This window comes from Conger conger, chromosome 4, assembly GCF_963514075.1.
Source record: "Conger conger chromosome 4, fConCon1.1, whole genome shotgun sequence".
NCBI lineage: Eukaryota > Metazoa > Chordata > Actinopteri > Anguilliformes > Congridae > Conger > Conger conger.
The window spans coordinates 79,234,334-79,257,732 of NC_083763.1; the positions used below are offsets into that span (position 1 = coordinate 79,234,334).

Genomic DNA, 23,399 nt, shown 5'->3' on the forward strand with positions numbered 1-23,399 from the left:
ACAGTGTGACAGAGTGAGAGTGTGACAGAGTGACAGTGTGACAGTGTGACAGAGTGAGAGTGTGACAGCGTGACAGTGTGAGAGTGTGACAGAGTGAGAGTGTGACAGTGTGACAGCGTGACAGTGTGACAGAGTGAGAGTGTGACAGAGTGACAGAGTGACAGAGTGAGAGTGTGACAGAGTGACAGAGTGTGACAGAGTGACAGAGTGTGACAGAGTGAGAGTGTGACAGAGTGAGAGTGTGACAGAGTGACAGTGTGACAGTGTGACAGCGTGAGAGTGTGACAGAGTGACAGAGTGACAGAGTGACAGAGTGACAGAGTGACAGCGTGACAGAGTGACAGAGTGAGAGTGAGAGTGAGAGTGTGACAGTGTGACAGAGTGACAGAGTGAGAGTGTGACAGAGTAAGAGTGTGACAGCGTGAGAGTGTGACAGCGTGACAGAGTGAGAGAGTGACAGAGTGACAGCGTGACAGCGTGACAGCGCTCTAACCCTAACACAACGTGACTCTCAGGACTGCAGACGGGGAAAGGGGGGGGGGGAGGGGAGGGGGGATCAATGTTGGGGAGGAGAGAACATTCATCATCATCATCATCAATATCATCACCATGGCATCCAGGGAGCAGGTTGTAGGCTTACTCATGCACCAGGGTCATGTCCAAAACAGCGTACCTGCTGACTATTGCGTACATAAATGGTAAACGGTTGGCATTTAGTAGACTGGGTTAGAAATTAAGTAGGCAAAATTTCCTCTAAATGTTGCGTACATAAAATCCCCAGATGATTTATGGTTCTGCCCGACACAGCCTCCTAACTGGTGTGTCCTCCAAAATATGTACTGTCTACTACAAGTACTGCCAACTTTCCATATCCTCCCTACGAATATCAGGCTAATATTGTGTACTGGGGGGAGGCCATGATTGGTTCAGTATCCTGCATGCCACGCCCCTTTAGAACGTGTTACACTGCAGGAGAAGGAGGACTCATACAGTGGTCTGGTTTAATTGGCAAGCTTATGTTTCCAACCAAACAAAGCAAAATAACAAATAAAGCAACTAAATAAGTCAAGAAGGAAGCAGTATAATAGCAACACACAGTAAACTACACAAACTGAATAATTCAGAAGGGTATTTTCTGTCATTCATATTTGTTCTGAATGGATGAAATATGTGTGCTACTGTGTGGGTGATGGGGGAATGGTGAACAGGATATTTACAATCAAGTTAGAAAGAGTCATGAGCAATGAGCCAATCCCTCACAGAGATGAATGCGTCTGGATATGTTTAGTTCATACAGGAATGAATTACATCAGGAATTAAATTTGGGCCAATTAAACCAGCTAGCGGAGATTACTAAATTGTAATTAGAAGTAGAAGGCCTCCTCACACACAGTTAGACACTAAACAAAGTAAAGTACTGAACCCAGTTTGTGTAAAGAGAATAATCTAATGAGCAGGAAAGTGTCCTGAGGTAAATGCAGAAGAATCTGATAAAATGCAACACAGAATGAGCCACTGACCACCACATACTAAACACAGTGAATTACATTTGACTTACAATAGAGGAGAAGCCTGGTTCACCTACTTAATACAGTATGAGCAATGGGGCCAGACCAGGTTAACAACATTAACAATTCTATCAGACCAGTAAGTAACAATGCATCATTAAAGCATGAAAACTAACTGCAAATAGTAACCATGCTGACTGTGCTATGCTAACTATTCAAACTAAGAACCACAGCGCAAACCTAATCAGCTATTCAAACTAAGAACCACAACATGGAGGGGGGTTAGGAGCCAGCATCAGTCTCCCCCAGGCCACAGAGCAGAGACATCCGGTCGGACTGTAGGGTCTGAATGGAGGTGTGGTGGATCTAAATGGTAAATGGTTGGCATTTATCCAAAGCGCTGTACAATTGATGCTACTCATTCACCCATTCATACACACACTCACACACCGACGGCGATTGGCTGCCATGCAAGGCTCCGACCAGCTCGTCAGGAGCATTTGGGGGTTAGGTGTCTTGCTCGGGGATACTTCGACACAGCCCGGGCGGGGGATCGAACCGGCAACCCTCCAACTGCCAGACGACTGCTCTTACTGCCTGAGCCAATGAGACGACTGCTCTTACTGCCTGAGCCAATGAGACGACTGCTCTTACTGCCTGAGCCAATGAGACGACTGCTCTTACTGCCTGAGCCAATGAGACGACTGCTCTTACTGCCTGAGCCAATGAGACGACTGCTCTTACTGCCTGAGCCAATGAGATGACTGCTCTTACTGCCTGAGCCAATGAGACGACTGCTCTTACTGCCTGAGCCAATGAGATGACTGCTCTTACTGCCTGAGCCAATGAGACGACTGCTCTTACTGCCTGAGCCAATGAGATGACTGCTCTTACTGCCTGAGCCAATGAGACGACTGCTCTTACTGCCTGAGCCAATGAGACGACCGCTCTTACTGCCTGAGCCAATGAGACGACCGCTCTTACTGCCTGAGCCAATGAGACGACTGCTCTTACTGCCTGAGCCAATGAGACGACTGCTCTTACTGCCTGAGCCAATGAGACGACCGCTCTTACTGCCTGAGCCAATGAGACGACTGCTCTTACTGCCTGAGCCAATGAGACGACCGCTCTTACTGCCTGAGCCAATGAGACGACTGCTCTTACTGCCTGAGCCATGTCGCCCTGGAGGCCAGTACCAAGGCATTTAACTTTCGGCGTTTCAGTCCTGAGAGAACTGAAGTAAAACCTCATGTGTTTGTGTGACAGAGCTGAGAGAACTGAAGTAAAACCTCATGTGTTTGTGTGACAGAGCTGAGAGAACTGAAGTAAAACCTCATGTGTTTGTGTGACAGAGCTGAGAGAACTGAAGTAAAACCTCATGTGTTTGTGTGACAGAGCTGAGAGAACTGAAGTAAAACCTCATGTGTTTGTGTGACAGAGCTGAGAGAACCTGCTACATTCCCTGAGGATAGAAGAACAGATGTGCATTCTCATGTCAGTGTGACTGTGTTTCCATATCAGGGTTATTATTGTAACTCTTCATCATATACGTAAATGTTGGACATTTCAGCTCTCCTGTGCGGTAAATGTTGCCTGAACATCTTTAGTTATTTTCCGTGCCAGGAAATCACTCAATCCTCAGGAAATCACTAACATGCAGGATGCACTAATCATACCATCCTGCTGGGAAATATCTTTGAAATATTGAGTTGGATATTAAATTGGAAATATTCTGTATAACCTGGGACATGGAGACTGGATGATGAGCTAGTTTGTGAGATTTTACTCACACAAAAGAAAGCCGTCTGACTCCATGAAGAATCAGAGACGGCTTCTGCTCACCATGCCGTGGATTCCTCTGGGAGCTTGTAACGACAGTTACTGTAATGTCCTCTTTAATATAATAACTATAACTATAAATATAATAATATAATAATATAATGACGCGGTAACGTTTGATTTTAAATTGCTAATTTGAACAGCAAGGGTTAGGGTTTGAGCCAGTTTGTTTGTCTATTGCTGTTAATCACTTCTACTAGTTGCATACCTGTAGAGTGATTGAACGTTTGCCTTAAATAGTTTAAATAGCTGTGGAATTTATCAGTAGATTAGTTTTGATTTGATATTGCTTGTGAGCAATTGTAGGCCATTTAAATAGGCGTGTCAGAGCGACGCTCCGTCCCAGTTTGTGATGTTATGTTTCACCCCATCCCAGTCTGCTCTCTCCCTCGAAGACCCCTCAAACCTCAGCTACCCCCCGCTGACCCCCTGTGAGGACTTTGCTGTCACAGGGGGACTATGGAACTGCCAGTCTGCCACTCGGAAGGCTGACTTTATCCCTGCATATGCCTCCCTCCAGTCCCTACAATTCCTTGCCCTCACGGAGACCTGGATCACACCTGACAACACCGCCACTCCCGCTGCCCTCTCATCCTCCTTCTCCTTCTCGCACACTCCCCGGCCTTCCGGCCGTGCCGGTGGTACTGGTCTTTTAATTTCCCCCTCATGGAAATTCTCTCTTCTCCCCCTCTCTGACCTGTCCATATCCACGTTTGAATTCCATTCTGTTGCAGTATCCTACCCTACTAACCTTTTCATTGCAGTTATCTACCGTCCTCCAGAGCCTCTGGGAAACTTCCTTGATGAGCTAGACACCCTTCTCAGCTCCTTCCCTGAGGATGGCACCCCACTGATTCTCCTTGGAGACTTCAACATCCACCTTGAAGCCTCCCAGGCTGCTGCCTTCCTACCGCTAATCCTCTCCTTCGGCCTCTCCCTGCAACACTCTCCTCCAACCCACAAGGCGGGCAATATAGACCTTGTCTTTGTGAGGAACTGCTCATGCTCCGATTTCACGGTTACCTCTCTGCATACATCTGATCACCACTTCATCTCATTCTCCTTCCCTCTTCCTCCCCATCCTCCTCCCCCTCCTCCCACCCACACTTCCTCAGCCCGCTGTAACCTCCGCTCCCTCTCACCCTCTTCCTTTGCCAGCACTGTCACTGCCTCACTCCCCCCTCTCGAAACTCCCCACTGACTCTGCATCTGCCACCCTCCTTTCATCTCTCTCCTCCGCCTTTGACTCTCTCTGTCCCCCTGTCTCAAAGCCACCTTGCCCATCCCCTCCCAGTCCTTGGATATCTGACACCCTCCATACCTCCAGGACCAGCTGCAGCGGAGCAGCGGAGAGGAAATGGGGAAAATCAAGAGACCCTTCAGACCTCACAATTTATCAGTCTCTCTTGGCGGCATTCTCTTCTGCTGTCACTGCTGCCAAAGCAAAATACTATCAGACACAAATTCAGAACTCCGCTTCTAACCCCCGGAAACTGTTCTCCATTTTCTCCTCTCTCCTCAAGGCACTGGACTGGATTGAGTCCTACCTCTTTGGTCGCTCCTTCCAGGTTGCCTGGGCTGGTACGGTATCGACACCTCGGCCCCTTGCCACAGGAGTTCCCCAGGGCTCAGTCCTAGGCTCGCTTCTTTTTTCTCTTTACACTCGTTCCCTTGGCCCTGTGATCACTGCACATGAGCTATCCTACCACTGCTATGCGGATGATACCTGACTCATCTCATTCCCATCATCTGATACACAGGTTTCTGCCCGTATCTCTGCTTGCCTGAGTGACATCCAGAGTCTAAAGCTCAACCCAGGCAAGACTGAAATGATATTCATTCCTGCTAATACCTCTCCCCACCTGGATCTCTCCATTTCCCTCGGGGATACCACACTCACGCCATCACCCAGTGCAAGGAACCTCAGCGTGGTGATGGACAGCAGACTGTCCCTTTCCGAGAACATTGCGGCGGTGACCCGGTCATGCAGGTTCTTCCTATACAACATACGGAGAATCCACCCCTTTCTCACCCCCTACTCGACCCAGCTCCTGGTCCAAGCGATGGTTCTGTCCCGCCTGGACTACTGCAATTCCCTCTTGGCTGGCCTCCCAGCGTCCGCCATCAGACCCCTCCAACTTATCCAGAATGCAGCAGCTTGTCTGGTCTTCAACCTTCCCAAATACTCACACGTCACCCCCCTGCTTACTTCCCTCCACTGGCTGCCTGTCATGGCTCGCATCAAATTCAAAACATTGGTGCTAGCCTTCCAAGCAGTTAAGGGGTCTTCCCCAGCTTACCTACAAAAAATCATCAGACCCTACACCCCTGCCAGACCTCTTCGTTCAGCCTCCACAGGCCGCTTGGCACCTCCCCCTCTCCGAACCTCCACCTTATGCTCACGACTACTGTCTGTTCTGGCTCCACGGTGGTGGAACAAACTCCTCGTTGAGGTCAGAACTGTAGAATCTCTCCCCACCTTCAAGCGCAAACTGAAGACGCACCTCTTCAAGCAGCACCTCTCCCCATCCCTCCCTACCTCCCTGTGAACCTTAATTGTTGCCTTTGTGATTTACGTAGTGTTTCGGTATTTTTAGTTGGCTAGGTAAGCAATATTTGGATAGCTAAGTTTGGTCACTTTTGCTTTGTTGTTTATTTGTTGATTTAAAAAAAATAAAAAATTGGCCCTGGTCCTGCCAAATGCCAATAATGTAATGTAACATTCACTTAAATGTATACACATATCATAGTTTTTCCCTATAACAGAGTAATTCATATGTAATTTCTTACCATTTCTAAAATTCATATCACAGTATGATTCACTGTGACGTACCTGTAAACAGTATGATATTTATGATGTATGACAGGATACTGCATGTTCATTTATATTTTACATATCACCTGTGGCTCTACTGATATGCCTGAAATACACAAGAATACAGTGTTGAATTGCCAATCATCCCTCTCATCCACTGCAGTAAACCTCAACTGAGTGGCCACCAGCCAGGGACTCATGAGTATCCCTGCTCCTACCCGTGAGTATCCCTGCTCTGTCAGGATTCAAAGGAACCAAATGCAGACTGCGCATAACATAATCAGGCAGGCTTTAATGACAAGGGGCAGATCCAAAACGTGATCCACAAATGGGCTGTGGTCGAGATCCAGGCAGACAGGCACATGTGGGGCAGGCAGAGCGTACTGGCAGTGTTCAAAAACCCAGGAGACAGACAAGCAAAGGTACAAATCCAAAAAATGCAAAGCAGGCAGAGATCAAGACCAGAAAATCCAAAAACAAAACAGAGCAGAAATGAGCAGAACAGGGCAGAGGTGTGGGGAAGCTAGAACCGGGGTAGGGAACAGAATCACAGAAAGACGAACTAGCAAAGAGAAACTGAAAAGGACAGGTTTAAATACACAGGGGAATGAGACAACCTAGGCAGGGCATGGGAGTGAGGTGAGAGTGAATCGTGGGAAACACATAGTGAATCATGCAGACAGTGACAGGGTAGTGACTCCAGCACAGACATCACAGGGCAGGACGAGTGCAATGACCAATGAATGTAAACGGAAACCAGACAGGAATATGAAAAACAATAAAGTTACCAAAAACACAGAACCTGACGTGCACCCACCCATGAGTGACCACCAGCCAGGGACCTGTGAGTATCCCTGCTCCCACCCGTGAGTATCCCTGCTCCCATAATGACAAGAGAAGTGAATAAGTGTTGATCCTGTTCATCTGGGTCCTCAGCCCAGGCCTCTTCAGCTTGAGAGACTCTGCCAGGGGACAAGTCCACAACAACATAGGTCCAAGGATCCAGTCCATAAGTATTTGGACAGGGACATATTTGTTGTTTACACTCTGTACTCCAGCAAATAGTTGAAATAAGAATCAATTTGTGACTAAAGTGCAGATATTCAGCTTTAATTTGAGGGTTTTTACATGCAGGAATTTCAACCCTTTTTATGCATAAAGTTATTATATTCATTTGTTTGTTGCAAATCCTCTCCAAGGAATCGCCACCTTAACGTGGTGGAGGGGTTTGTGTGTCCCGGTGATCCTGGGAGCTAGGTTGTCAGGGGCACTATTAGCCCCCAGTAGGGTCTCCGAAGGCAAATTAGTCCCGGGGGAGGGGCCAGACTAAGAGCGATTCAAAGACTCCATGATACGGCCACACAATGACCCAGTTACCTCGCCCGGAAAAGGGAAACCGGGGCCCCCTTCTGGAGCCAGACCCGGGAGGGGAGCTCGTCGGCGAGCGTCTGGTGGCGGGCCTTATCCCATGGCTCACCACCTGCAGGGGTCGGCATCGGAGTCGGGTGCTTTGCCCAACGGGCAGTAGGCAAAGGCGGGGATCCGGGCATGCTGATCCTCTGCGTCGCAGACTGGTTCTGGGGATGTGAAACGTCACCTCTCTGGTGGGGAAGGAACTGGAGCTAGTGCGGGAGGCGGAGCGGTACCAACTAGATATAGTTGGGCTCACCTCCACGCACAGTACTGGTTCTGGAACCAAACTCCTGGAGAGGGGCTAGACTCTGTTCTTTTCTGGAGTTACTCTAGGTGAGAGGCGCCGGGCGGGTGTGGGGATTACATTACATTACATTATTGGCATTTGGCAGAATCTCTTATCCAGAGCGACATACAACAAAGTGCATACCTATAACCAGGGGTAAGTGCACTAGAGGGAAGTACAATTTCAATTGCTACCCGTACAACAAAGATAAGGACCAGGGCCTATTTTTTTTTTTTTTTTTTTTGAACGAAGAGGTCTGGCAGGGGTGTAGGGTCTGATGATTTTTTGTAGGTAAGCTGGGGAAGACCCCTTAACTGCTTGGAAGGCTAGCACCAATGTTTTGAATTTGATGCGCGCCATGACAGGCAGCCAGTGGAGGGAAGTAAGCAGGGGGGTGACGTGAGTATTTGGGAAGGTTGAAGACCAGACGAGCTGCTGCATTCTGGATAAGTTGGAGGGGTCTGATGGCGGACGCTGGGAGGCCAGCCAAGAGGGAATTGCAGTAGTCCAGGCGGGACAGAACCATCGCTTGGACCAGGAGCTGGGTCGAGTAGGGGGTGAGAAAGGGGCGGATTCTCCGTATGTTGTATAGGAAGAACCTGCATGACTGGGTCACCGCCGCAATGTTCTCGGGATACTCACAAGCCACCAGCTGAGCGCCACTGTGTTGGAGCTCCACCCGGGGAACGAGAGGGTCGCCTCTCTGCGACTATGTGTCGCTGGGGTAAATCTCTGACTGTCATTTGTGTTTATGCACCAAACGGCAGTTCAGAGTATCCGGCCTTCTTGGAGTCACTGGGCGGCATCCTGGAAAGGGTGCCACCCGGAGACTCCATAGTTCTGCTGGGTGACTTCAACGCTCACGTGGGCAATGATGGAGATACCTGGAGGGGGGTGATTGGGAGGGATAGCCTGCCTGATCTGAACCCGAGCAGTGTCTTGTTATTGCACTTCTGTGCTGGTCATGGATTGTCGATAACAAACACCATGTTCGAGCATAGGGTAGCTCACAAGTGTATTTGGTACCAGAGCACCTTAGGCCAAAGATCGATGATCGACTTTGTGGTCGTATCATCAGACCTGCGGCCGTATGTCTTGGACACTCGGATGAAGAGAGGAGCAGAGCTGTCAACTGATCACCGCCTGGTGGTGAGTTGGATCAAGTGGGCGGGGAGGCTGCCGGACAGACCCAGTAAACCCAAACATGTAGTGAGGGTGAACTGGGAACGTCTGGCTTCATCAGACCGTAACCTTCAGCACGCACTGGAGCAGTTTGCAGCCGAGTGTGAAGCGGCCCGGATGAGAGTCAGCACCTCCAAGTCCGAGGCCATGGTTCTCTGCCGGAAAACTGTGGATTGCTCCCTCCGGGTTGTGAACGAGTCTTTGCCCCAAGTGAAGGAGTTCAAGTATCTCGGGGTCTTGTTCACGAGTGAGGGTAGAAGGGAGCGTGAGATCGACAGGCAAATCGGTGCAGCGTCAGCAGTACTGCGGGTGTTGCACTGGACCGTCGTGGTGAAGAGGGTCGATTTACCGGTCGATCTACGTCCCAACCCTCACCTATGGTCACAAGCTTTGGGTAGTGTCCGAAAGAACAAGATTGCGTATACAAGTGGCCGAAATGAGCTTCCTCCGTAGGGTGGCCGGGCTCAGCCTTAGAGATAGGGTGAGGAGCTCGGACATCCGGAGGGAGCTCGGAGTAGAGCCGCTGCTCCTTTGCGTCGAAAAGAGCCAATTGAGGTGGTTCGGGCATCTGATCAAGATGCTTCCCAGGTGCCTCCCTTTGGAGGTTTTCTGGGCTCGTCCAACTGGGCGGAGACCCCGAGGTAGACCCAGAGCCCGCTGGAGAGATCATATATCTCTCCTGGCCGGGGAACACCTCGGGATCCCCCAGGAGGAGCTGGAATGCGTTGCTGGGGAGAGGGACGCCTGGAATACCCAGCTTTGCCTACTGCCACCGCAACCCGACTCCGGATAAGCGGGTGATGATGGATGGATGGATGGATGTTGCAAATCCTTTGTAATCAATGACTGACTGAAGTCTACGGCCCGTAGACATCACCAGAAGCTGGGTATCTTCCCTGGTGATGCTCTGCCAGGCCTGTACTGGTGGTACGCTAGATGAGGTGGTATGCTTTGAATCATGAGCTATTTCTCATGAATTCTACAGGTTTTATGTACATTATTGCAAACATCTATTGCTGAGGTTTGCCAGGAGTTTGCATGTTGTCGTGAACCCTCTGAGATTATGTTGGCATAGTCATCTCTTGATGGTCATCTTTGACACATCTACACCTACATCCTGTTCTTGATCTGTTGAACAGTTAAAAAGGGATTTTTCTCCACCATTCAAAAGATTAGTCTGTCATCCAATACACTGGACATCCATGCATGTTGGAAGGCTTCAGAACAATGAACCCAATAGCAGGACCACAGGAGATAAAGTTCAAGTCTTTATTTTCTTCGTCGTAGTTCAAACAGGCAGGGTTTGATAACCAGCAAACAGGAATGGCAAGGAATAGGCAGCTTGTAATCAAATGTCCACAAAAAGGTTCAGAATCCAAGCAAACAGCAACAACACAGGTAGTCCAGAGAATAGTAGCGGTCACAGGCACAGGTAGAAAACAGGCAGTTCAAACATAAACAGAATCCAAAATCAAAAGGAAAAAATCCAAACAAGGTCCAACCACAGTGGGTCACAACAGAACAAGAGGGTAATCCAATAATCGGTGGTATGAGACAAAACAGATCACAACAGATGTCAGGCAGAATATAACACAGGAAAGTATGGTCAGGGCATACAACAATCCGACAAAGAACTCAAAATGAGAAACAGGTGGAATTAATGACAGAGACAGGTAGGAAGTACATACAAGGACTGGGGAGGCAGAGACATGAAACGAGACACAGATGAAACAAATTAATGAATGAAACGAACAGGAAACAGACTATGGTAAGCACAGATACAATACACGAACATGCTAATGACTTAAACAGAAAACAGAAAACAGGAAACAGGAAACACAGAACCTACCTGACACATTTAGAGATCTCACTCTCACTAAAGAACCAGACATCTGCATTTAGAGATCTCTAAATCTTGTGTTTTGGTTTGCCAGATGGGTTAATCTTGTGTGTGGATTTGACAGATGGGTTCGTCTTGTGTTTAGGGTTTAACTGACGGGCTAATCTTGTGTTTAGGGTTTAACTGACGGGTTAATCTTGTGTTTGGGGTTTGACACACGGGTTAATCTTGTGTTTTGCCCGATCCACCTCCCCTACCACAGCGACAGGTCTGTGTAAAAGCTATGAAATGTCATGGCCTTTCGGAGTTGGGGGCAGCGGACGCTGTGGGTTTTTGTTTACAGAGTCTAATTAGTTGGTAGGGCACAATGTAATCCTCTCAAGACACAGGGGCAGGTTCAGTTAAAACTTCACCCTGTGCTGCGTGATATTTTTATCTTTTGAAGCAGCTGTATTTATATTGTAACGACCAGCTTATAGCTGAAACATGACCACACCAGAGGATTTCAAGACTTTATAGTGTAGGCAAAAACACAAACACACACACAGACACACACACACTGATGCACACACAGACGCACACACACACACAGATGCACACACAGAGGCACACACACATACAGGTGCACACACAGATGCAAACAAACACATATGCACACACAGACACACGCACAGGGGCGGCATTGGCTCAGGTGGTAAGATTAGTCATCTGGCAGTTGGAGGGTTGCTGGTTTGATCCTGCCCTGGGCTTGTTGAAGTGTCCCTGAGCAAGACGGCTAACCCCCAAATGCTCCTGACGAGCTGGTTGCTGCCTTGCATGGCAACCAATCACCATTGGTGTGTGAGTCTGAGTGTGTGTATGAATGGGTGAATGAATCAATTGTACCGTGCTTTGGATAAAGGTGCTATGTAAATGGAAACCATTTACCATTTACACACACAGATGCACACACAAACAAACACACAAGCACACACCCATGTACACACACACACACACACACACACACACTCACACACACACACACACACACACACACACTGTAGCGTAGTGGGTAAGGTACATGACTGGGACCCGCAAGGTCGGTAGCTCCAGGTGAGGATTGTCTCCTGCTTAGTCTAATCAACTGTACGTCGCTCTGGATAAGAGCGTCTGCCAAATGCCATTAATGTAATGTGATCTCAGTTTTTTCTCCTTTTTTCTTTCTTGATCATGATTACATTAGTGTTATAGTGTTATATATTGCTGTACTTTATACTGTTTAAAATGTGAAATAAAATGTCTTTTGAAAAATTGTTCTCATCATAATTCTTGCTCTTAGTCTAGTAGTATGATGTGTTCTCAGCCTCACTCGTGTCTGGTGCAGGTTGTGTCTGCTGGAAGACACTGGAGATTGGGGGGTGAATCACGCCTGTTGCGTGTGCAGACTGGCTCAGTCTTCCTGAGCCTTTAATCTCACGGATTCACAAACATTATTTATTCACTAAGACACAGATCCAGAGAGCACTGTGCTATTATTATCTGTGTGACCCCCAGCTGGGTATGTGAGGTACTCTGACAGATCATATCTGATTGAGCCTGATTTACCCTCTCCACAAGTGTCCTATGACAAACATTTCCAACTGACTTTTTTTCAGTGTCGTGCACCTGTATAATTTTGTTATGTTGCGGGAATAGTCATGCTTGTGTGTGTGTGTGAGTGTGTGTGGGTGTGTGTGTGCGTGGGTGTGAGTGTGTGTGTGTGTGCGTGGGTGTGTGTGGGTGTGTGTGTGTGTGTGAGTGTGGTTGTGTGTGTGGGTTTGGGTGTGGGTGTGGGTGTGTGTGTGTGGGTTTGTGAGTGTGAGTGTGTGTATGTGTGTGTGTGTGGGTATGGGTGTGTGTGCGTGTGTGGGTGTGTGTGGGTGTGTGTGTGCATGTGCATGGGTGTGTGTGTGTGAGTGTGTGTGTGTGAGTGTGAGTGTGTGAGTGTGTGTGTGTGAGTGTGAGTGTGTGTGTGTGTGTGTGTGTGAGTGTGTGAGTGTGTGTGTGTGAGTGTGTGAGTGTGTGAGTGTGTGTGTGTGAGTGTGAGTGTGTGAGTGTGAGTGTGTGTGTGTGTGTGTGTGTGTGAGTGTGTGTGAGTGTGTGTGTGAGTGTGAGTGTGTGTGTGTGTGTGTGTATGTGTGTGTGTGTGTGAGTGTGTGAGTGTGAGTGTGTGTGTGTGTGTGTGTGTGAGTGTGTGTGAGTGTGTGTGTGTGTGTGTGTGTGTGTGTGTGAGTGTGTGTGTGTGTGAGTGTGTGTGTGTGTGTGTGTCTTTGCACTTCCTATGGTCTGTGTGCGTGTGTGTGTCTGTGGCCTTCCTGTGGGCTGCGGGTGTGTGTGGTGTGTGTGTGAGTGTGTGTGAGTGTGTGTGTGTGTGTGTGCGTGGGTGTGTGTGGGTGTGTGTGTGTGTGTGAGTGTGGTTGTGTGTGTGGGTTTGGGTGTGGGTGTGTGTGGGTGTGTGAGTGTGAGTGTGTGTATGTGTGTGTGTGTGGGTATGGGTGTGTGTGCGTGTGTGGGTGTGTGTGGGTGTGTGTGTGCATGTGCATGGGTGTGTGTGTGTGAGTGTGTGTGTGTGTGTGTGTGTGTGAGTGTGTGTGGCGGTTGTTTATGAGTGTGTGTGTGTGTGTGGGTGTGGGTGTCTGTGTGTGGGTGTTTATGAGTGTGTGTGTGTGTGTGTGTGTGTGTGTGTGTGGGTGTGGGTGTCTGTGTGTGGGTGTTTATGAGTGTGTGTGTGTGTGTGTGTGTGTGTGTGTGGCGGGTGTTTATGAGTGTGTGTGTGTGTGTGTGTGTGTGGGTGTGGGTGTCTGTGTGTGGGTGTTTATGAGTGTGTGTGTGTGTGTGTGTGTGTGTGTGTGTGTGGCGGGTGTTTCTGAGTGTGTATGAACTCAGGGGCTAGCTTCTGTATTACATCCACTACAGACAGGACAGACAGACAGGCAGTATGATAGACATAAGCTGGTTTCTCAGAACTAAATGAATCGAAACAGCAGGAAGATATTAAATGTGAAAAGTTTTATGGAATGAATCCAGTGTTGCATATGCACCTTATTTGAAGAAATCCATATTCAAATGATTTCTTTGATAAAAGCTGATTTTTCTTTTCAGATATAACTGTCTGTTCCCACGACAGAAGAAAATTTACAGGGATAATAAGATATAAGATCACTTTATTTCCCAAAGACTAAATGTACCTTTATATGACATTGTAACTCAGAACAGATTATATTATTAGAATTCAGCCTCATAAATGTAACGCAGCACGGGAGCTCTTATTGTCTACCACTCCTCCCCTCTCCCTCTCCCCCTTTACCTCCTCCCTTTCTCCCCCACCTCTCCCTCTCCCTCTCCCTCTTTACCTCCTCCCTTTCTCCCCCACCTCTCCCTCTCCCTCTCCCCCTTTACCTCCTCCCTTTCTCCCCCACCTCTCCCTCTCCCCCATTACCTCCTCCCTTTCTCCCCCACCTCTCCCTCTCCCTCTCCCCCTTTACCTCCTCCCTTTCTCCCCCACCTCTCCCTCTCCCTCTCCTCCTTTCCCTCCTCCCATGAATGCTGTTATCTGGTGATAACCGTAACATGGTGAATGCTGTTATCCTCTCTGATACCAGCCCCCACCCTCCCCTCCACACCCTCACCTCCCCTCCACACCCTGACCTCCTCACCCCACACACCCTGACCTCCACAGATGATTTAGCTCATCTCTCTCCAGATGATTTAGCTCATCTCTCTCCTGATGATTTAGCTCATCTCTCTCCTGATGATTTAGCTCATCTCTTTCCAGATGATTTAGCTCATCTCTCTCCTGATGATTTAGCTCATCTCTCTCCAGATGATTTAGCTCATCTCTCTCCAGATGATTTAGCTCATCTCTCTCCTGATGATTTCGCTCATCTCTCTCCTGATGATTTAGCTCATCTCTCTCCAGATGATTTAGCTCATCTCTCTCCTGATGATTTAGCTCATCTCTTTCCAGATGATTTAGCTCATCTCTCTCCTGATGATTTAGCTCATCTCTCTCCAGATGATTTCGCTCATCTCTCTCCTGATGATTTAGCTCATCTCTCTCCTGATGATTTCGCTCATCTCTCTCCAGATGATTTAGCTCATCTCTCTCCTGATGATTTAGCTCATCTCTCTCCAGATGATTTAACTCATCTCTCTCCAGATGATTTTGCTCATCTCTCTCCTGATGATTTAGCTCATCTCTCTCCAGATGATTTAGCTCATCTCTCTCCAGATGATTTCGCTCATCTCTCTCCTGATGATTTAGCTCATCTCTCTCCTGATGATTTAGCTCATCTCTCTCCAGATGATTTAGCTTATCTCTTTCCAGATGATTTAGCTCATCTCTCTCCTGATGATTTAGCTAATCTCTCTCCAGATGATTTAGCTCATCTCTCTCCTGATGATTTAGCTCATCTCTCTCCAGATGATTTTGCTCATCTCTCTCCAGATGATTTCGCTCATCTCTCTCCTGATGATTTAGCTCATCTCTCTCCAGATGATTTAGCTCATCCCTCTCCAGATGATTTAGCTCATCTCTCTCCTGATGATTTAGCTCATCTCTCTCCTGATGATTTAGCTCATCTCTCTCCTGATGATTTAGCTCATCTCTCTTCAGATGATTTAGCTCATCGCTCTCCAGATGATTTAGCTCATCTCTCTCCTGATGATTTAGCTCATCTCTCTCCTCCTTTCCAAATGTCTTTCCTTCCTTTTCCCTCCCACTTTAAATTTTTCCATTTAAATTCTTTCATCTATAGTTATTTGTAGGTGTTATGTAATTAATACAGTAGCATTATTATTCATTCATTAATGTTCATTATTAATGGTCAGTGTGTCCCAGGCGCAAGGTGCTCTTTCACTGCAGACAGTCTGAAAGGTCTGAACTTCAGGAGTGATTGGCTGAGATGAAATGGAATTCTGAGAAGTAGCCAATGAAAGAAGGGGCATGATGGTACAAGGGGGTCTAATGTTCTGTGTGTGTCTGTGTGTGTCTGTGTGTGTGTGTGTGTCTGTGTGAGTGTGTCTCTGTGTGTCTGTGTCTGTGTGCGTGTGTGTGTGTGTCTGTGTCTGTGTGAGTGTGTGTCTGTGTGTGTCTGTGTGAGTGTGTTTGTCTGTGTGTGTGTGTCTGTGTGTGAGTGTGTGTCTGTGTGTGTCTGTGTCTGTGTGTGTGAGTGTGAGTGTAGTTAGTGAGGCATGTCTGTTCACGTGTGTGTGTCATCAGACCCTACACCCCTGCCAGACCTCTTCGTTCAACCCCCACAGGCCACTTGGCACCTCCCCCTCTCTGAACCTCCACCTCACGCTCACGACTACTGTCTGTTCTGGCTCCACGGTGGTGGAACAAACTCCCCATTGAGGTCAGAACTGTACAATCTCTCCCCACCTTCAAGCACAAACTGAAGACACACCTCTTCAAGCAGCACCTCTCCCCATCCCTCCCTACCTCCCTGTGAACCTTAACTGTTGTCTTTGTGATTTACGTAGTGTTTCGGTATTTTTAGTTGGCTAGGTAAGCAGTATTTGGATAGTTAAGTTTGGTCACTTTTGCTTTGTTGTTTGCTTGTTTATTTGTTGTTTAAAATAAAAATAAAAAATAGGCCCTGGTCCTTATCTTTGTTGTACGGGTAGCAATTGAAATTGTACTTCCCTCTAGGGTCTTTCAGCACACTTATCCCTGGTTATGGGTATGCACTTTGTTGTATGTCGCTCTGGATAAGAGCGTCTGCCAAATGCCAATAATGTAATGTAATGTAATGTGTGTCTGTGTGTGTCTATGTGTGTGTGTGTGTATCTGTGTGTGTCTGTGTGTGTGTGTGTGAGTGTAGTTAGTGAGGCATGTCTGTTCACGTGTGTGTGTGTGTGTGTGTGAGTGTAGTTAGTGAGGCATGTCTGTTCACGTGTGTGTGTGTGTGTATCTGTGTGTGTCTGTGTGCGTCTGTGTGTGTGTGTATCTGTGTGTGTCTGTGTGTGTGTGTGTGAGTGTAGTTAGTGAGGCATGTCTGTTCACGTGTGTGTGTGTGTGTGTGCTCATGTAGTTAGTAAGGCATGTCTGTTCACGTGTGTGTGTGTATCTGTGTGTGTCTGTGTGTGTGTGTGTGAGTGTAGTTAGTGAGGCATGTCTGTTCACGTGTGTGCGTGTGTGTGTGTGTGCTCATGTAGTTAGTAAGGCATGTCCACAGAATGAAAGGCGATGATAAAGACCTCTAATAACATCATTATCACCACTCTCTATTACTCACAAGCGAACTGAAACCTCATAAAGGCGCAAAAACAGAGACAGTGTCTCTGAAGTGAATAGCTTCTGGAGGACAAGGAAGAAAACATGATTATTAATCATAAAGGCTGACCAAAACAGAGCCTTTCAGCCTGAGGTGGATCATGATTATTCATCATAAAGGCTGACCAAAACAGATCCTTTCAGCCTGGGTGGATCAGCCTATTCTCCATCAGTCCTGAAAATACACCTGTCTGAATGAAAGCCTGAGAGGAGCCTGCTCCCTTACTCGCAAAATTTCTGGAAATGGCTCAACAACGCCACCTACTGTTCACTGGTACTCATTATTACTTTCAACACAATTAGTCAAAAACAAAAAGAGAACAGCTCCTGTCAGTGGACTGACAATCATGCTGCTGTTTTATTTTGCAGAACAGAATTATTATATGACTACAGTCATTAATGTTTGTACACTATTCACTGGTCTGTATATGGTATGAATAAAGGAAATTGTGTAAAATAAAAAAATGTCGTAGTGCTTCTCAGAGCTGCAGTAGCAGGTTTTCCAGCTGTGAATTGTTTTTGTTTTGTTTTGTTTTGGTATTGTAACTGGCAGCACAGGTACAGTCTGGAGAGTGACCCTGTTTTTCAGGATCTGAATGATCTGTAGTTGTGTACAGTGCTGTGGAAAATAATTTCCCCCTGGCGGGACATTTGATTAATTATTCTCTTCTAAGGGAATAAATGTACGTAGCATTCTTTGCTCTCATTTCAACAGTTTTCACTGTGGTTTCTTGCGTTTTCATAAGCTCAGCTATAATTAATGTTCTAGGTCAAATAGATACACTTCTGGCATAAAACATTGAGAGTCCCGGAGAAATCAGCTGTACATTCATATCTTGCTCTGCCCGTGTCCTTGACAGTTTGGTCTACACAGTTCAAGACGCCCCCCCCCCCCCCCTCCCCGCCAGCTGGCTGGGCTCACTGTGTAATCCTAGCACAATTTAGCAGTTAATCAGTTTGAAACTATACAGGGTACATATCATACTTTAATACAGATATATTGATAAACTTTTAGCACACATCGTCGAGAGTTTTGGGGGAACCAGCCTGCTCACTAAGGCGGAGTCTGATTTTGACTTGTGATTGGTTATCATGCTTTTAGGAGGGAGATCTTTCGTTCTGTGAATTTTCCCCTACATTAATCACTCAAAAACACTAGAATAGGGAGCTTCCTTTGCAACGGCAAAATGTCTAATAAAATATTGACCAGCACTGGGAAAAAGGAAAATACCAGGGTGCCTGCCGTCACTGTAACCTGTTTAATCCGTTTTTGCCTATTTAAGAAGTGAGCATCACAAACTATTGCCTTAATCGACACCCCTCCCACCTTCTGACGCAGCCCTAGGCGCTGTCTCCTCTTGTTCCTCTTGGGCGTTTCCATGGTATCCGTGTCATCTGACTTCCTTTTTTTACCCCGGAAACAGGAAACTCCTGGCTGGAACAGGCACAATAATGGAGGTTTAGCTGTGCGCTATTCTTACATGGAACTAACTAAGGATTTTACGTATCGCATTTAAACATTGAAATACTGTTCGTAGAGCCACTCCTAAGGTGAGTAGCTTTGTGACATTTAACAGACTTTAGATTCACTGACTCTGCGCTTCTTCTCAAGGTTAGAACTCGAAGGCAGGGAGGTAACGGAAACAGCGCTGTGACAATAACATTCCAATAACTGCTGGACTCCCCATGCATGGAATAATGTATTTTAGTTCGATTTACCTAACCAGCAGCTTCATACATTTTTACGTAGCTACCTAATATTAGCTCACTGCCATTGTTGCTCCCATGTAACGTTAGCTATTTGCAAGTGAAATAAAACAATCGGATACATGTTTACAGACTGACTTAAGAGCTTGAGTGACTGTAGGCCTGAATTAAATAATGGCCGGTCAATGATGTGTGTCAGTCATTTAAAATGATAATTTATGAATCATTTTCTAAAAGCAATCACAACCGCGGGAAATGTTTCTTCGATTGTAGTAATCGTGTTGTATATGGTTAGCTAATAAGGTATGCGCTAAATCCCTTTTTTATTGACTATGTTGTATTATTTTATTGTTTTCACAGTGTTCATGATCTTTGCCTAAATGCCTGTTGCGCCTTGTGTACGGAACCTTGAATTGCACTCCGCAAATGAAACGTATTATAGTTCTGAGTGAGTGAGTGAGTGGGTGGGTGGGTGGAGAGCTCGGCAGCGTGTGGGTGTGTGTGAGTGTATGTGGAGAGTTCAGCAGTGTGTGTGTGTGAGTGTATGTGGAGAGCTCAGCTGTGTGTGTGTGTGTGTGTGTGTGTGTGTGTGTGTGTGTGTGTGTGTGTGTGTGTGAGTGTATGTGGAGAGTTCAGCAGTCTGTGTGTGGAGAGCTCAGCTGTGTGTGTGTGTGTGTGTGTGTGTGTGAGTGTATGTGGAGAGCTCAGCTGTGTGTGTGTGTGTGTGTGTGTGTGTGTGTGTGTGTGTGTGTGTGTGTGTGTGTGTGAGTGTATGTGGAGAGCTCAGCAGTGTGTGTGTGGAGAGCTCAGCAGTGTGTGTGTGGAGAGTTCAGCAGTGTGTGTGTGGAGAGTTCAGCAGTGTGTGTGTGGAGAGTTCAGCAGTGTGTGTGTGGAGAGCTCAGCTGTGTGTGTGTGTGTGTGTGTGTGTGTGTGTGTGGAGAGCTCAGCAGTGTGTGTGTGTGTGTGTGTGTGTGTGTGTGTGTGGGGACAGAGTTCAGCTGTGAGGTCTGTTTTGCAGCGGCAGAGATGACGGCCATTAAACACGCACTGCAGAGAGACATCTTCACTCCCAACGATGAACGGTTGCTCAGCATCGTCAATGTATGCAAGGCTGGGAAGAAGAAGAAGAACTGCTTCCTGTGTGCTACAGGTAGGTCCTCCCCTCGGGTCTGCATTTCTGTGTACAGAGACCGCATTGTGTGTGCGTGTGCGTGTGCGTGTGCATGTGCGTGTGCGCGCGTGCGTGTGTAACCTGTGTGCATGTTGCAGTTACCACAGAGAGGCCGGTTCAGGTGAGGGTGGTGAAGGTGAAGAAGTCTGATAAAGGGGATTTCTACAAGCGGCAGCTGGCCTGGGAGCTCCGGGACCTGACTGAGGTCGACGCCAAGGACGCCAACAAGGTCAGAGAGACGGCCGCTACACAACCGCTACACAACCGCTACACAACTGCTACACAACCGCTACACAACTGCTACACAACCACTACACCACCGTTCACAACCGCTAGAAAACACTGCAACCGCTACACAACCGCTATACCACTGTTCACAACCGCTAGAAAACACTGCAACCGCTACACAACCGCTACACCACTGTTCACAACCACTATACCTTTGCTTTCCAACCGCTACGCAACTGCTACAGAAACAACCACTACACCACCGCTACAAAACCTGCCAAACTGCTATGCCACTGCTACACAACCGCTACACAACCGCTACTCAAACCCTACTCAAACCCTACTCAAACCCTACTCAAACCCTGGCCCATTTTCTCTAATTGCTACGCTGCTGCCGTTTGACCGTTTAAATATCTCTTACTCAACTACTTACACACTGCAGGCTCTGAGTGTCTCCCCTGTTAAGCCTTTTCTGCTTTCTACACTCCTCTTTCTGCTCCCTTCTTTCTGTTCTCTTTCTACACTCCTCTTTCTGTTCCTCTCTCTCCGCTCCCCTCTCAGGAGAACCCAGAGTTCGACCTGCACTTTGAGAAGGTTTACCGCTGGGTGGCCAGCAGCACTGCAGAGAAGAACTCCTTCATCTCCTGCATCTGGAAGCTGAACCAGAGATACCTGAGGAAGAAGCTGGAGTTTGTTAATGTGAGCCCCCAGCTGCTGGAGGGTGAGTGCTCCCCCTACAGGCCCCTGCACACACTGCACACAGAGCTCCCCCTGCAGGTCCCTGTACACACTGCACCCAGAGCTCCCCCTGCAGGCCCCTGCACACACTGCACACAGAGCTCCCCCTACAGGCCCCTGCACACACTGCACCCAGAGCTCCCCCTACAGGCCCCTGCACACACTGCACCCAGAGCTCCCCCTACAGGCCCCTGCACACACTGCACACAGAGCTCCCCCTACAGGCCCCTGCACACACTGCACACAGAGCTCCCCCTGCAGGTCCCTGTACACACTGCACCCAGAGCTCCCCCTGCAGGCCCCTGCACACACTGCACACAGAGCTCCCCCTACAGGCCCCTGCACACACTGCACCCAGAGCTCCCCCTACAGGCCCCTGCACACACTGCACCCAGAGCTCCCCCTACAGGCCCCTGAACACACTGCACCCAGAGCTCCCCCTGCAGGCCCCTTAACACACTGCACCCAGAACATATTGCAAGTGTCAGATTCAAAACATGTGAAATGTGTGAGGGAAGGCTCAAGTGGAACAGACAGTAAGTGTTTCAGGAGTGTGTAATGAGTGTGTAATGAGTGTTTATGCACTGCAAACTGTGCACATTGATTTCAGTTATTTCTTGGTCAAATATGTCTGAAAGGAAATGCAGGAGAAATAAATTTTCACTGCAGTTTCCCAGGGCTAAGTTGGCTGCCAGTTGAAACAAAAAAAAACTGCTTACATTGCGGCCCCACTGCAGTGTATGAGATGGGTGTAGGTGTGGGTGTATGAGTGGGTGTAGGTATGGATGTAGGTGTGGGTGTATGAGTGGGTGTAGGTGTGGGTTTATGAGATGGGTATAGGTATGGGTGTGGGTGTATGACATGGTTGTAGTTGTGGGTGTAGGTGTGGGTGTATGAGTGGGTGTAGGTGTATGAGTGGGTATAGGTGTAGGTGGTGTATGAGTGGGTGTAGGTATGGGTTTATGAGATGGGTGTGGGTATGGGTGTGTGAGGTGGGTGTAGGTGTATGAGTGGGTGTAGGTGTATGAGTGGGTATAGGTGTAGGTGGTGTATGAGTGGGTGTGGGTATGGGTGTGTGAGGTGGGTGTGGGTATGGGTGTGAGGTGGGTGTAGGTGTATGAGTGGGTGTAGGTGTGGGTGGTGTATGAGTGGGTGTAGGTGTGGGTGTATGAGATGGGTATGGGTGTGTGAGGTGGGTGTAGGTGTATGAGTGGGTGTAGGTGTGGGTGGTGTATGAGTGGGTGTAGGTGTGGGTGTATGAGATGGGTATGGGTGTGTGAGGTGGGTGTAGGTGTATGAGTGGGTGTAGGTGTGGGTGGTGTATGAGTGGGTGTAGGTGTGGGTGGTGTATGAGTGGGTGTAGGTGTGGGTGTATGAGATGGGTGTGGGTATGTGTGTGAGGTGGGTGTAGGTGTAGGTGGTGTATGAGATAGGTATAGGTGTGGGTGTATGAGCTGGGTGTAGGGAAGGGTGTAGGTGTGTGTGTAGGGATGGGTGTATAAGATGGGCATACAGTGCATCCAGAAAGTATTCACAGCGCTTCACTTTTCCCACATTTTGTTATGTTACAGCCTTATTCCAAAATGGAATACATTTTTTTCCCTCAAAATTCTACACACAACACCCCATAATGAAAGAAGTTTTTTTGAAATTTGTGCAAATTTATTCAAAATAAAAAACTAAGAAATCACATGTACATAAGTATTCACAGCTTTTGCTCAATACTTTGTTGATGCACCTTTGGCAGCAATTACAGCCTCAAGTCTTTTTGAATATGATGCTACAAGCTTGGCACACCTATCTTTGGGCAGTTTTGCCCATTCCTCTTTGCAGCACCTCTCAAGCTCCATCAGGTTGGATGGGGAGCGTTGGTGCACAGCCATTTTCAGATCTCTCCAGAGATGTTCAATCGGATTCAAGTCTGGGCTCTGGCTGGGCCACTCAAGGACATTCACAGAGTTGTCCTGAAGCCACTCCTTTGATATCTTGGCTGTGTGCTTAGGGTCGTTGTCCTGCTGAAAGATGAACCGTCGCCCCAGGTCAAGAGCGCTCTGGAGCAGGTTTTCATCCAGGATGTCTCTGTACATTGCTGCATTCATCTTTCCCTCAATCCTGACTAGTCTCCCAGTTCCTGCCGCTGAAAAACATCCCCACAGCATGATGCTGCCACCACCATGCTTCACTGTAGGGATGGTATTGGCCAGGTGATAAGCGGTGCCTGGTTTCCTCCAAACATGACGCCTGGCATTCACATCAAAGAGTTCAATCTTTGTCTCATCAGACCAGAGAATTTTGTTTCTCACGGTCTGAGAGTCCTTCAGGTGCCTTTTGGCAAACTCCAGACGGGCTGCCATGTGCCTTTTACTTAAGGAGTGGC

At 47.8% G+C, this 23,399-nt stretch overlaps 1 protein-coding gene across 5 annotated transcripts in view; it reads left to right on the forward strand.

Moving 5' to 3' along the window:
- Window positions 1-18,579: 18,579 nt before the first annotated feature.
- The window catches only part of exoc1 (exocyst complex component 1), a 27,370-nt gene continuing 22,550 nt past the window's right edge, over window positions 18,580-23,399 (forward strand). For all 5 annotated transcript variants that reach the window (XM_061238188.1, XM_061238189.1, XM_061238191.1 and 2 more), the window contains exons 1-4: window positions 18,580-18,729; window positions 19,904-20,035; window positions 20,155-20,285; window positions 20,846-21,005. In XM_061238188.1, coding sequence (XP_061094172.1) covers window positions 19,912-20,035; window positions 20,155-20,285; window positions 20,846-21,005 — 415 coding nt within the window. In that variant the 5' untranslated portion in view covers window positions 18,580-18,729; window positions 19,904-19,911. The remainder of the gene's footprint in view (window positions 18,730-19,903; window positions 20,036-20,154; window positions 20,286-20,845; window positions 21,006-23,399) is intronic.